Here is a 16168-nt window from a genome sequence, read left to right on the forward strand (position 1 = left end):
TTTTTGCTTCTCAAACTACTCCTTGTGATTCTGGTTTGCGGATTGAGAACCAGCAGTTTTTCCACATGCAAAATTTTCTGTGTGTGCAATGTGATGATATCGCCCCTTAGTGGTAGAAAGCCGCAACTCCACGCACCACAGTGAAGATCCAGGATTCATGGCGGGCCTGGGGCTCTCAGAAGCACATCTTGAATAGGATTCCTGAGCAAAGGCTTCCCCGCCCCTCCCCAGGAGTGTTCCCAGAAGAAATGGAGAAGGAGGAGGAAAAAGCAAGACAGGAATGGGAAGAAGTGAGGCCAGGTGTGATTGAGGACACCTGCAGAGGAGAGACTTAAGCATGATTCTGCTGGGGAGTTTCTGATGTGAGCTACACCTCAGGGACTGAGGATCCACCTGGAAGAGGGGAGCTTGACTTTCCTTCTCCATCACCTATCAGTCCTTATTTAAGGAGAGGCTGACTCGGGGACAGGGATTAAACTCTCAGGCACTGTCAACCTGTTGTGCCTACCCACAAAGTGGCTCCAGTCCTCTCTTGCATTACAAGTAAAGGCACATAGAAGCCAGGAAGGCAGCATGTGGAAAGGGCAAACAGGATTCAAGGAGACATACTAAGAGCATATCAGCAGACATCCTGCCTGTGGTTCTCTTAATAACAATAAGAAGTCAAAGATCTCACAACCCATCCGAGGTAGAATCTGAGCTGTCCTAGCATTTTGGATAGAAATGTATTACTATTATAACCCATCCTTTAAAAGCAACTGAAGCACTGGCTATACCACCATGTCCAAGAATAATGTTACTGACACCCACCAAGATTCTAGAGTCACTCATTGAGATGACTAGGATTTTAGTATTATACAGTATGGATATCATATGCAAAATAATGTTGTGCCAAGAAGAAAAAAAAAATTCTAATGGCTTCCAATGCATGGATAATGAAAAATAATTATATGTTTCTCCATATATTTCCATGTGAGATCTGGATATGTCCCATATATTTGCATGAGCCATAATTTGGTGGAGAATAGTGAGCTAAAGTAATAATTGTTATTTCTTTCCAAATGCAATTTATAATACAATTTCTGCTCCTTCATTTTCCAAAAGCCCTGGGAAACACCCCTCAAAGCAACAAGCTCGTAGAGATTTGAGCCTGTGTCTCTGCTACGGGTTCTTGAGTCCATAGGTGGAGGTTAGGGAGCTGTCACAGGATGAAGTAGGTGGAGAGAAAGATGCCAATGGGTTCAAGTTTTTATGTAGGTAAAGGACACAGCACACCACACAGGAAAAAAAAAAAGCAGTGAGGGAGCCCAGATTTCTAAGGCACTGGGCCCCTGGACGCCGAAGCTCACATTCCAACTGTTTTGGGGATTCTGGTTACCGTCCATACTTTTCACCAGGTGAAGTAACAACCAGAGTAAATTACTGCTTGTTTTCTGTGAGGCAGGGTAAACCCATACTTTCTCTCTAGGACAAATTCATACCGTGAGGACTCTCCCTGCAATGATGTATGTATGTAGCATTTTAATTGTTTCAACACTTCCATCAAATAAGATGCAAATCATGTTGTAGTCACATGGTGACCTCTAGCAGTACACACTTACTGTTGCACTGATAACAGACTAAAATGCCCTTACCTGTACAAGTTTGAGGTTCCAGGGTGGGTGGTTAATTAAACCTTCTAGATGAACCTGGTTGGCTACAGCAGCCTGCAGTTCTGCATAAGTATTACTGTCCAGTTGTAACCCCGGAAACAAGTCATTGATTAAGCTGAGGAACAAGGGTTCATCTTCATCAACCTAAGGGTGCACAGGTTAAAATAACCTTAGTCAACAAACACCTATCAACAAGCAGAGATGTGCACTGCACACACCATTTCATGCCCAGAGAACCGTTTGGTACTCTCCTAATCAGATTTGCATTCTCTGCCACTTTCTTCTGAACATCACCACTGAATTCACACTGTGCCCAAAGTTCCTTGGCATCTGATAGCTACAATCCAGCCTCAATCTACTGCTCAAGGTCTGACTTCGTTACTTCATATGAATATTCTGCTTCTCAGACTGTGTTCACATTAACCCTAAAAACATGTGACTTGGGGCTGGGGTTGTGGCTCAGTGGTAGAGTTTTTACCTAGCATGCACAAGGCACGGGGTTCAATCCTCAGCACCACATAAATGTAAAATAAAGATATTGTATCCACCTAAAGCTTAAGAATGAATATTTTTTTAAAAACATGTGACTTATGTTCCAATGCCATGAGAACACAATATCAATATTTCATTTAAATCAGGACACTCTCTGTGATTTCATCCAATATTGACTAGAAAGCCCCATTAGAGCAGCGTTCTTTCTGCCTGAGAAGAAGTCTTTAATACACAGATTGCCCAACCTATGACCCCTACTGATTTTTATCCCTTCTTCTCTGGAACTTCTGTGATGCTTTCTCCAATGTTTGTCTAGAAGTTGCAAGAATACCATTATCAGAGAGGCAGTGAGGTGCCCTGGAAGGAGCCGATGATTTGGCTTCCCAAAATCATGGATTTTTGTTTTGGCTCCTTGGCTCACTAGGAATACAGGTGAGTCCTCTCCCTCCCAGAGTCTCTGTTCCCCCATAAGTCAAATGACGATAAGCAAATCAGCTGCCCATATCAGAGAGTTGCCACGAGGCTCAAATAAGGCAGTCCACCTCAACAGACTTGCAATAGTAATGAACTATACAGATATTAGAGAGGAGCTTATTGGAAACAAGCTATTCATGGACAAAGGACAAAGTTCTCAGAGTTTCCTGTGAATCTAGATTTTTGTGTTTAGAATTTGTGTTACACTGTAATAGTGGAGAAGTGGAATGAAAATCTGGATCTGGAGCCCACAGTGGACCTGCTTCACTGCCCCCAACAGAGGAGAAGGCACTTGCAGTCCTTTCTGTCATGCAGGGTGATGGAGTCCTTTACCTTCTTCTGGAAGCATGCTCATTAACTCTCTAATTATTAGTGTCCACAGCTCAATATAAGCCAACCCCTACTACCAATGGAAGGGAAGTAAATTCAGAGAAGAAAGATACCAATTTAGAGAGGTTCATATCCCTTAGTCCTCTCATGACTGTGCTTAATTCACTATCTTCTGGTCTGGCTCTTTTCTGAGCTCCAAGCGTTCTCAACACAGATAGAATATTTCTCAGTCCAAAGTCATAATGGACCTAGGGTGGAAAAAGAGGTGGGAGGAGATTATTTACTTGAAACACTCTAAATGTTAAGTTCACTCTCTACAAATAGGTAGACAATCTGCTGTCATTTTGGAGGATCTGAATTGCAAGTATGAGGAGCTAAATTCTTGTCCTTTTCCTTTGACTGAGAAACGATCATTCCTATTGGAAAATCCAGGGTAGGATACAGGGTTCACACCCTAAATATCTTTTGAGAATGATACAGTCTGAGTGACACACAGATATTAAATGCACCACCAACAAGTTACATATTCCATGATACCATTTGCATAGCATTCCTGATATAAAATTATATATGGAGAAAAGATTAATGGTTGCAGTGGGTTAGGGATTTGGGAGAGAGAGTGGTGTGGTTCTTCTTCAGTGGGAGCATCTGTCACCTGATGGATCCATTCTGTATGTTAACTGTAATGGTTGTTACACAATCTTTGCTTGTGATATAGTTCCATTACAACTACACACACACAGAGACACACACTCACGAGTGCATGCATAAAGGGTGAAACCTTAATACACTCTGTGGATTGTACAGGGTCAATTTTCTAGTTTCATTATTGTACTGTCTTTATGATATGTCAACATTGGGAGAAACTGGGTAAAAGGTGCACACCTTCTTACAGTTTCCTGTCAATCTACAATTTTTTCCAAATAAAGGATTTTAAAAATATACATAATCAGTAGGTCAAATTACTTATAAGTATGCCAAATTAATCATAAATACACTCTAGAAAAGAGTCAATGGAGTTGGGGGTTTTTTGTTGTTGTTTTTTAGTTCACTGATTATCATTTATCAAGGTAAAACTGCAAAGTGGAAAACCAAATTCTATACTATAGGAGAAAAAGAGATGGATAAAGTTACCTGTTTAGTAAGTTGCTCTTCACAGAGTTTGTAAAGAACGTAAAACTTTTGAGCCAGGATAACATTTTCAAGAAAACCACAGCTTGCAAGTTTTACTCGCATAATGATCTGAAAATTAATATGAGATTTTTTTCAGCAACTTTAAGGGGAAAGAATGGCTTTTTAAAAACCACAAATTATGTTCCACTTATAAGTCCTGGTGCATACCTGTCTATCAGGAACCATCATAGCAACAGTTCTAAACTGGATTTTCAAATTTTCTGGCAGTTCCTGGCGCCCAGCATATCCAGGGTTCTAAGAGTTAGAATATATTTAATTTTTAATTAATGCTACAATCTTCATTGTTGATTCTTCAATGTAAATACATCTCCTCGTCTTGGTTCAGATTCAAATACAAATACATTCAGATTTTTAAAAAGTTTTTAGTTGTGGATGGACACAATACATTTATTTTATTTATTATTTTTATGTGGTGCTGAGGATGGAACCCAGGACCTCACATATGCTAAGCAAGCGATCTACCACTGAGTCACAACCCCAGCCCACATTCAGTTTCTTAATACAAAGACATTTCATACTCTTCAGATTCTACAGTGGTATTCGAAAATGTTAGATTCATAAAATGTCCTTCCCTTTCCCAAAATACATTTTACACCATTTGTATTTAAAAATGTACATACCACTCCATATATACATGGAGATAGATATATACACACGTTTTTATTATATTATTAAAGTAATGCAAAATTTTGTGTAGCAAAAATTAAGCATCTATGTGCCTATGCATTTAAAAACAAAAAAAAAAAGAAAATGAAAGAATAGAAAACTGACAAATTGAATAATGATGGTCCAATGTACATTATTGAAAGAGGAGAAAACTTTAGGAAGGTCATTTTTATTTCATCTGTTCAATATTCTCTGCAGTCATAGTTAGTTATCGGGCTAACAAAGTACCATTTTAAAAAAACAGGGGGGAGGGGAGGGGATGAAAGGAAATAAAGAAGGGAATGATGAGAAAAGGCTACAAAGGACAAAAGTGGAGGTGGGAAGGAAACAAAGTCTCCTCATAAGTAACAACAGATAGAAGATAGGACAGCCCCAAAAGTCCCCAAGGAAAGGTTGGTGGTTCAAAGACAAGTAAAGCAAATAACAAGATTCCATTAAGAAACCTTTGGTCCCTGGCCGGGTGTGGTGGTGCACGCCTGTCATCCCAGCAGCTCTGGAGGGTGAAGCAAGAGGACTGCAAGTTCAAGGCCAGCCTCAGCAACTTAGCGAGGCCCTAAGCAACTTAGTGAGACCCTGTCTCAAAATTTTAAAATAAAATAAAAATTAAAAGGCCTGGGGACAGAACTCAGTGACAAAGCACCCCTGAGTTCAGTCCCTAGTGCCAAAAGAAAAGAAAAGAAACAGCCCCTGAACATGTACAGGGTTCTGTCAGGAGGCCAGGTATCTTGCTAAGTGCTAGAAATTGAGATTTCTAGTTGTTCTGCATAGACCCTCCCCTTCCTTAACCACACTTCTCCACCCAGATTGAAAACAACACTGTCCCACCTGCCTCATGGCTGGGCTGGGGTGATGAGATTCTACGTAGTGAGAGGAAAAGGGACACACTGTGAAAGACCCTCCATGACTAAGGGGGCCAATTTAATCACTTGGCTACAACAAAACAGAGATGCTTGGGCAGTATCTTGGGTCATAAAGTGACCTTGAAGATGGAAACCATGACCAAGTATGAACACAGACCTTAAGATCTTATCTATTAAGCGGCTATTTTTTCATGTCTCAGTTATTCATAGCTTAATGCAATATCCAAATAATATTTCTAATATTCTTAACCCAGGAGAATGTTAAGTTTCTTTTAAATTTTTCTATGCTCTAGCTTCACACTGAGTAAATTTCTTCATCCCATTCCTGAGTTATAACTAATCTCTGGATTGTTCTTATTTCCTCCTAACTGCTTTCCTGCATGTTTGCTAACAACAAAATTTATCAGAAACTTTTCTGCTGCTGTTTCTTATATTTATCTTTGTCTACTGAGACATAGAAAACAGAATACTTTGTGTCATCTTGCAAAACTTAGAGATTTAATTTAGTATCTAAAAACATTAAAACGGATTCAACGTTAACTTCATTTTCCTGATTCACAGAAACTCTTGTTCATTCATGTCTTTGGTTTTCCATCTTTATAATGCTGAATCCCGAAATTCTGCCCGCAATCACATGGTAATTGGATTTGTTACAATTGCTTTGATATAGGATCTTGTTAAGTTATTTTGAAAATTTTAAGTCATTTCCTCCTATTAAGTATCAGGAAAAAACAAAGTGTAGAAATTATAAGCAGTCAAGTTCTAATGTCAGAGATATAATACTCTTACTGGCTGTATAACTCGAGCAGTATTTTCAGCTTCTCTGAGCCTCAAGTTCCTTGACTATGAAATATCAACCCCAGAGAGCTATCAGAGTCATAGGATGAAATAACGTGCATGCATAGTCTTCAATATCACTAACCAAATATATCACATTCTTTTCCCTTGCAATTGCATTGTAGGGCTGTCCAGCCCTGTCACCCTGAAGTTAGGTGTGGTCATGTGAATTGCTTTAGCCAATGAGTCTTGTGACTTTGTGTTATTTGTGGACAGAAACGCTGAGCCAGAGCACAATTCCTCATGTTTTCTTTTATCTCTGCTGCACCAACCAGCAATGATTGAGCTAGTGAGTACCTTGTCAGCATGAGTACCAGAATAAAGACATTTAAAGCAGACCATGACTGCCTGCTCCTACCCCAGCCAATTCATAATGGACATATGGCATGAGGAAGAAATAAAGGTTTGTGGTTTTAAGCAATTATGATTTGGGGACTGTTTGTTACTGCAGCATGGCATGAGTTGTGCTGACTCAGTATACAAAACATTTAGCCCAGAACCTTACACATATTAAGTGCTTAACAAGCAGTAGCTATTGTTATTAACATGTTATACTATTTCATCTTCTATCTGGGCTATTTTTACTACTCAAAACAAATGTCAGGGCTGGGGATGTAATTCAGTGGCAGAGCCCTTGCCTGGCATGTGTGAAGGCCTGGTTAGATCTCCAGAACCATGGGGGAAAAACAAATAAAAATTATATAATAAAGAGTTCATGGGATGGGCTGGGGTTGTGGCTTAGCGGTAGAACACTTGCCTAGCACGGGTGAGGCCCTGGATTCGATCCTCAGCACCACATAAAAAAATAAATAAATAAAGTAAAGGTATCATGTCTAACTATAATAAAAAAATTAAAATTTAAAATTAAAAAAAAAGATTTCATGGTGGCTGGGGTTGCCTAGCATGTGTGAGGCACTGGGTTTGAACCTTAGCGCCACATATAAATAAGTAAGTAAGTAAATAAATAAAGGTATTGTGTCCATCTACAACTAAAACAAAACAAAAAAACAAAGCATTCATGACTCCTGGATAGTTACCTAATGACTAATACATAAATACTTTTACTTAACTCTGTAACAATTAGACTAATCAAATTGCATCTGAAGCCTGTGTTCTCACCATTGTTAAGAAGATTCCAAATTCTGGATTTAAATCAACACAATCACCATCAGAAAATATGAACTGTTTTTTCCTCTCTTTTCTCGCTGTCAAAACAATATAAATTTGTTGTGCCGCCACTGATAATACAGGCAATTCAATTCTGTTAAACTCATCAAAACAGCCCCAGGAACCCGACTGTGCAAGACCTGGCATGAAAAACAGTTAATTTGTAAAGTTTTACTCCACCATCCACCTTCGTGATAGCAATCATTTCTCCAAGGTGCTTCCAAACATATATGCAAACACACTTATGTAAAATTTCTTATCTGCCTCTTTACAAAGACATTGAATTCCAGTGATAAGGAGATCCTTAATTATTTGTATGTCATCACCAAAACAATGAAAATAGCACACTGTCAAAATCAAAGTATGAACATATCATTCAGGGACGCTGGAGGTGGGTATAGTTTGGCCCAGTCCTGAAGTGAGATGACAATGGAAGGAGCCATAGTGTTTGGGGGAAATGACAAAATAAGGGATGCCCCACCTGGGTCAGAGCTCTCTGTTCTTTTTTTATTGCAGTGAGATAGAAATGTAAGGATGCAGGATGAGAAAGAGGAAGACCAAAGGGATTTTAATTTATTTCTCACAAAACCCAGCACAAAGGTAGACCTGGCTATCATGAACACTGACCCCCCTCTCTCTGTAAGGATGAAAACCATCATTACCTTCAGCTATGTGAAAGGCTTTTATGACTTTTATTATTGCCCACCCCCAGTCTTTCTTTTCTCTCCCTTGGTAATATCCATTGCATGAATGATAGAATTTATCTATCTATCCCTGTGATCCTTCAGTTCTTCCATTAAACTTTTCATCTCTTTCTGCCTTTACAGTATATTCTCTTGGCTGGGTATTCTGCTAATATGCATGTTCAATTTCCAAGAATTCCAATTATTGTCTCATATCAATTTGTTTTTCTTTCATTGGTGGAACATGATCAATTCCTGAATCTCTCTGAAGCTATGAATTTTACTGACTGTTGAGTTCTCTTTTGTTTCCAGTAGGTCTCTTCACTGGTTGGGGGAGCCTTCCTAAATTCTTCAAATATTTCATAAGACTGTTATCTCTGTATAATGGTTTTTCAGTGTTTTTTTACTCATCTCAAAGGCAAATCCCTGTTTGCAGAGTGCATGCCTGTCATTGGTGCTTTAAAGAAAGGGGAGGAAGAGGCAGGAGAGCTTCCCCCTTAGACTTGGGGCTTGTCATCTAACCCACTGTCCATTGGCCCTGCCTCTCTGGCCTGAGCCCCCATCTGAGGTGGACCTATCTGGCTCCTACTTCAGAAGGCTGTGTCACACCTTTTATATGAAAGAAAAACACTGGAGAAAAAGCCACTTCCTTTTCTTTTTCTCCGCCCTCGATATGATAATCCTGACCTTCCAGGGTTACCTTGTACTCTATTCTGCTTCTCTCAATCATCTTCCAACTCTGTGACCAGGAGTCATCTACAGAAGAACCCTTCTCTCTGATCAGAAAATGACTCTTGGGAATGTTTTTTTTCAACATGCCAACAATTTTGAGAAACAATATAAATAAAAACCATGTACCTATTCATCAAATCTTTCTTACTTCAGATATCATTCTAAAGAACAGGATATTAGAGAGTTCAAGTTCATGAATGTCCCCTTGCATCTAACACCCTCCTTCTTCAGAGGTAACTTTATCCTGAACTTTACATCAGTGGTTCCTCTGGATGGTTTTAAAATATTGCTCTTTTGCTTGCATTTGTGGACACTACATAATTAGCTTGTCCAAAATTTATGTATGTCTATCTGTAAAGAATACTGTATATATCCTCCTGTGATTTGATTTGCTCAATATTGTTTTTCTGAGATTTACCTATGATGATACATGCAGATCTAATCCAGTGCCGTAGATCTTTGGAGGGCTATATTATACAGTGTTCTGTTGTATAAATATGCCAGTTTAAAAATTCATGCTATTCTCAAAGGGCATTGGGGTTAGTGCTAATGATTTGCAAAAACAATGCAGCAGTCTTGCATGTGAGGAGTGGAAATTCTAAGTCAAAGAAGATATGCCAAATGCTACCAAAGTCTTCTTGTGAGGCAGTTCTACCACACTGCACACCCAGAGCAGCACTGAGCAGCTACACATTCTAACCTATACTGATTTTGCCATACTTCTCCATTTTTACCAATACGGTAGGAGCGAGAATGGCATCTCATTATTGTTTCATTTTGCTTTTTTTTAATGATTTAAGGAGAATCTTTTAAATATTGGATATTAATCTTTTGATAGTTATATATGCTAAAATATTCTTCTTCCAGTCTATAGTTTATGTTTTCTTCTCCTATTTATTTATTGAGTTTGTACCACTGGGTATTGAACCCAGGGGCATTTTACCACTGAGCTACATTCCCAGCCTGTTTACTTATTTATGGTGCTGGGAATCAAACCCAGGGCTTTATGCATGCTAAGCAAGTGCTATACCACTGAGCTCCATCCTCAGCTCTACAAGTCCTTTAAATTTTTTATTTTGAGATAGAGTTTCACTATATTGCAGAAGCTGACCTTGAACTTAATGATCCCCCTGCCTCAGCCTCCCAAGCCACTGGAATTACAGGCATGAGCCACCATACTAGCCGTCTTCTCCTTTTTAAGTGGAGAAATATCAAATAAAGACTAAAATATTGAGACAAGATCACCCTGATCATCCCATTTAAAGTAATGGCTGGATGAGTGAACTCCTGATATTTAACACATCATAGGGAAGTTCCAGCCTTTCTCCCCAACTACTGTTCCCTCTCCCCAACCCAAGAGGGATGGCTGCTAATCTGAACTTCGTGGAAAAATCATCATTTTTAAAACAACCTATGTGTGTGTGTGTGTGTATAGAATACACATAATAATAATATATTAATGTACAAGGATAATATGTAATATGAAATGATATAATAATATATGTATATATTATTTATTTTTTATTTTACCTATCTGGCATATTAAATAATTTTAATTTTAAATAAATTTGATCATATTCTGTGTGTTCTTATAAGACTTGCTTCCTTCACAACAAATTAGACTTATATATAATTATAAATACCACATGTTCTTATTCATTTGCAGAAGCTGAAAAAGAGAAGTAGAGAGGAGAATAGAGGAGATCAATAGAGGGCAGAAAGGAGAAGAGTGAGGGATGGGGAGAGGGCTGAGCATGGGCACCATAACAGTGCAGAGGGAGTAGTTCTGATGTCATATAGCACAATAGGGCAACTAGAGTCTCCAAGAGTTAATGACATATTTCAAAATAACTAGAGAAGAAAGATCCCAATGCATAGAAATGAAAGTATCTGAAGAAAGGAAGTGCTAACTACCCTGATTCCATCATTACACATTGTATACATGTATTGAATTAGAACAATGTATCCCATAAATAAATAAATATAAATATTACATGTCAATATTAAAAATAAAACTGATTTCAAAATAAATACTAGTGTGTGATATGTTCTCTATCAATGCATCTCATTGTAGTTACTCATTTGTGATGCTATGCAACATTATTAAATAAAATTTAACATATAATTTTCCTTCCTTTGTATGTAATGTATAAATGACATGTTCACAATTTACATATCCAGGCTACCACAGGAGACACACAGAGTTGTCTCCACTTATTTGCTGTTACGCGTGATGCTGCCGTGAATATTCACACGTGCCATGGTACAAAGCACTGTTCATCTGAATATATACCAAGAGTTGGGTAGCTGAGAAACCATGATGTCAACATGTACATGCCTTTTAAACTGATGCTGACTGACTTCGCAAAAGATCTTACACTCCCAGCAGGGGTGAACAGTGTTTCTGTTGCCTTACATCTCTACCCGGGGTCAACAATGGTACAGTTAAGTTTTTGTTAGAATGTTAAGTTCAAAAGGGAATCACATCATGATATACATTACTTGGTTGCTATTCATTTGGTTTTCTTCATATGCAAAATAACTTTCCTCATTTTCCTATTACATTTTCTCATTGATTTGTAGACTATATATATATATATATATATATATATATATATATATACACACACACACACATATATAAGATACAACCCATTTTAGAAAGAAATATAAAATTTCTTTTCCTGTGAAAAATGCCTTTTCCAAATTTCTGGCATGGCTTTTCACTTTCATTGTGGTATTCGCTGATGAACAAAAGCTTTAAACTTAAATGAGGCAAGTAAACCATTGTCTGTATGGTTTGTGAGTTTTTTTTAAATTTCCATTCTGAAAACTATATAGTTTTACTTTCCACATATAAGCACTTATGCCCCCAAACTGATTTTTTTGTGTAAAGTGTGAGGCAGGGATCCAATCCCCTTGATAAGTATTACTCACCAGTTATCCCAGAACAATTTATTATAAAGCCCAACTCTTCATCACTGATTTACACCACCATTTATCCATATGCCAAGTGTCCTTGGCCTGTTTCTGCATCTCTACTATATTACCCTGGTCTAGTTATCCATTCCCACCCCAATATCACACTCTCTCAATTATGTTCTAAAGAACATATTTCTGAAAATTTCATTTTCTAACTTTTTTGTGATTTGTAGACATAAAATTGATTTATATAACTTTATATTCCAGTAACTTTTCTAATTTCTATTTTTCTATAGATTTGTTCAATTTTATATAGCGGCCACATCATTTGAAATAATGAAATTTTACATTTCTTCCTTATTTCTTATTTCATATTTCTTTCTTTTAAATTTTTAAATTTTAAATTAAAAGTTTTAAAATTTCTTATATTTCTTCCTATATTTTATCCTTTCTTCCTCATCTTTGTATTTTTGTGGTTCCTGCTGTTGTTCTCTACACCACTGGCTAGAATTATAATGCCCTGATGAACAGAAGTTATGATAATGACAATCTTTGTCTTACACTTCATCTCAAAGAGAAATCTTTCAAATTTTCAGCTGTGTATGCTGTGGATGTCCTTTATAAAGTGAGCCACGTGGAGAGAGATCTGGGAAAAGAATGTAACAAACAGCATGTAGGGTCTCTGGGGGTTGAATATGCTTCAGGTGTCTAAGCAACATCAGGAAGGTCAATAAGGCTATGGTAGAGGGAATGAGGGAAAAGCACTGGGAGATGAGGTCAGAGGTCAGAGCAATGCACTGGGGACCCGGGAAGGAGTGGGGGTGAGCATGTAGGACAACAGGACCACTGTAAGAATTTGGCTTTTACTATGAGTGAAGCCACTGCACAGCTTTCAGCAGCAGAGTGTCAGGGTCTGACCTACATGTAGAAGGATCACCGAGGTGCAGGTTGGAGACTAGAACAGAAGGGAAAAGGGTCAACAGGGAGACCAGTTAGGAGGCTTACTGAAATGGTCCAGTGAGACGAGGGTGTTAGATGCGAGGTACACTTTGAAAGTAAAGCCAACAGTGTTTGCTGACAGTTTGAATGTAAATAAGAGAGAAAACAGAGGAGTAAAGGAGTTTTCTTGAGTACCTAGAAGAATGGAGTGGAAAATGAAGAAGGCTAAGGAAGAGAGAGAAACAGAGGGAGCTCAGGAGTTTGGTGCTGGATGTAGGGAATTTGGACCTATTACACTTTTAAGTGGAGGTGTTAAGTTGGCATTTACATGTATGAAGCCAGAGTTTCCAAGAGACATAAATTTGGGAGTCATCCTACAGATGATATTTTTTTAAATATTTTTTAGTTGTCAATGGATTTTTATTTTATTTATTTATATGTGGTACTGAGAATTGAACCCAATGCCTCACACATGCTAGGCAAGCATTCTGCCACTGAGCTACAACCCCAGCTCCTACAGATGGTATTTTTAAGTTTGGGTTTGCCCAAGATCACCAAGAGAATGCATATAGATATCTAAAGAGATTTCTAAGGACTGAGCTCTGAAGCTGAAGTGCCCTTGAACGTTTCGTTTGTTTTTGTTTTCTGTCCATCTAAAATCACCTATTACCTACCTTCCAGGATTTTCTCAAAATTTTCCAACTGCAAATGGCCACTCTCTTCTTACTTTCCAGGGTTGCTAAGCTTTTAAAAAATGTTTCGGTTCAGTGGGATTTCACACAGGAAGGGAATGACGTGTCACCAATTTGCTATCGCGATCTTACCTTCTCCACTGCTATTTCAGTCCATTATATATTGATTCCACTTTCATAATCCAATACTCATTCAATGCATGGACTATAACACCAGCAATAAACCCATGAAAATGATCGTATCAAGCCACTTTTGATCCAGAAAAAGAACAATATCCTATAGCTCAACCCACACTAATGTTAAGTTACTTGGCATATCATTTTAAATTTATGTCAAAAATTAATGAGCATTATTTCACACTTGCCTTTGAAAATCCTTCCAAGGCCTCTGAAATCCATTTGATCTGAGCAGTTGAACACGACCACATATTTCCCCAAACACCTGCCCATGTCTTTGGTGGTTTCTGTCTTGCCAGTGCCCGCAGGTCCTGCTGGGGCACCTCCCATGTTCATTCCCAAAGCCTGCGCTAGGGTGATGTAGCATCTGCAAGTGTCAATCAGACAAGGCTTTGTGTGTGCACAATAACAAGTAAAAGGCCAAGGTGATGGGAATGGGCTACTTATTTTTTTTTTAAGAGAGAGAAGAGAGAGAGAGAGAGAGAGAGAGAGAGAGAGAGAGAGAGAGAGAGAGAGAGAGAGAATTTTTTAATATTTATTTTTCAGTTTTCGGTGGACACAACATCTTTATTTTATTTTATGTGGTGCTGAGGATCGAACCCAGAGTCCCGCGTATGCCAGGCAAGCACGTTACCGCTTGAGCCACATCCCCAGCCTGGGCTACTTATTTTAAAGCTTGAGAAACCCACATAAAAAAAGGGGATCAAACAAAGGAGGGATTAGAGAAGTCAGGAGGAGGCTGAAGATATAATTTGATTGTGTCATAATTTTACCTGGAAACAGACCTACTTAAACATTTAACTAACTGTTTTAAATCCCAATTTAAGTTAATTCTACAAACACTTACTGAGTGCTTCCTATGCACAGCATATTGAACTGAGCGTAGAGAGATAGACAAAGATGAAAAATTCCCAGTTCTTGCCCTGTGTCAAATACTGGAAAGAAATGTAAGGGGATCTACTACTGACTAATCATTCCGCTTGATCAAGAAACTTCACTGTAGGTATCAATTTCTAAACATGAAAAATCCTGAAGACTGAACCAGGGCCTCATGTGATATTCAAGGCATCTCCTTCTTTGCAATACTAATAACTTCCTTTATAGTTCTCAGGCTATTTTTCTGTCTTGCAGTCTAAAATTCATTATTAAATTGCTCACTGTTAACATTCAAACTTGCTTTTATTCTTTCACTTTTTTCCTACTTCATAAAAATTTAATGTGCCTGTTTATTTAAGTAACAGCTAAGGTTACTGCATTGTTAAGACTGGCTTTGATGAGCTGGCACAGGCCCAACATGACAGCAATATGCTTGTTAATATTTCAAATACAATTATAAAACAATTTTAAGCATGTTATTTAATTACAAAATAGAATGACAAGAACTGAATTTCCTACCTATCTGTTAACGGAGTAATAACAAGGCGATCAGTGCATCCCAGAAATTCATTTTGGTAAATAAAATCAACATCTGTAATAGATACCACAGTTTGATCCAAATCTTCCTTAAAATAAAATCTACTCTGTTTCAGCCATTCAAAATCAGTAACTGACTTGACGTGCATTTTTACCTTTAAAACATAAATACAAAAAAAATGTTACATATTGCACTGCAATAGCCTAAAACTCAAGCTTATAGGTAGTTTTTGTGCAACTGTTCATGAACTGATTCTCCTTCATTTAGTGAATGTTTATTGATTCCTTTCTTGTGCTTGGTATTAGGCCGGGTGAACAAAGACAGATACAGTTCCTGCCTTCTGACCAAAGAAAAAGACAAAAGACAACAGTGAAACCAGAAATTTCAACACAGTATGAAAAAAATACTCTGCCAGAGAAATTCAGAGTTCATGAAAATATGTAGCAAGAGGCCTTAATCTAGTCTAGGGGGTCAGAGAGGGGCACTCAGGGGAAGGAACATCTAAACTCAAACCTGGATAAATAGTTGAGATTATCCAAGGACATAAAGGGCAAAAATCTAAGAAGATCTACTTAGCTTGTTCAAGGAACTGAAAAAAGGTCAGTACAACTGAGAATGAGAGTTGGGGCTTTGTCAGGCCATGGGGAGGGTTTGAGGGAGGGTCTTCATGGCAGTTGGAAGCCACTGAAGATATAAAACAAGAAAATGCATGGTTATAGTGGCACAAATCTTCCTGCACCAGCACTATGGCCACGCCACCTGACCTGCCTGGTCATCAGCATATATCTGTTGGTCAAGGCATCCTGGGCTCCCGCCACCATGAATGCAAGCTCTGTTATCTTCATTTAGTGAATCTTCATTTATCTTCATTTAGTGAATGTTTATTGATTCCTTTCTTGTGCTTGGTATTAGGCTGGGTCCAATAGAAGAGACAGAA

The 16168-nt window shown here is 38.2% G+C and overlaps 1 protein-coding gene across 1 annotated transcript in view; it reads right to left on the bottom strand.

The window, feature by feature from the left end:
- Positions 1–16168, bottom strand: part of Dnah8 (dynein axonemal heavy chain 8) — a 295657-nt gene that overhangs the window by 148615 nt on the left and 130874 nt on the right. The window contains exons 42-48 of the mRNA XM_046450645.2: positions 15213–15385; positions 14006–14184; positions 7625–7812; positions 4290–4376; positions 4083–4190; positions 3062–3196; positions 1635–1796 (exon numbers count right to left, since the gene is read on the bottom strand). Of these exons, the coding sequence (XP_046306601.2) occupies positions 1635–1796; positions 3062–3196; positions 4083–4190; positions 4290–4376; positions 7625–7812; positions 14006–14184; positions 15213–15385 (1032 nt within the window). The remainder of the gene's footprint in view (positions 1–1634; positions 1797–3061; positions 3197–4082; positions 4191–4289; positions 4377–7624; positions 7813–14005; positions 14185–15212; positions 15386–16168) is intronic.

This window comes from Marmota monax, unplaced genomic scaffold (genome assembly GCF_021218885.2).
Source record: "Marmota monax isolate L192 unplaced genomic scaffold, Marmota_monax_Labrador192_F-V1.1 WCK01_AAM20220418_F8-fsc00127, whole genome shotgun sequence".
Classification (NCBI taxonomy): domain Eukaryota; kingdom Metazoa; phylum Chordata; class Mammalia; order Rodentia; family Sciuridae; genus Marmota; species Marmota monax.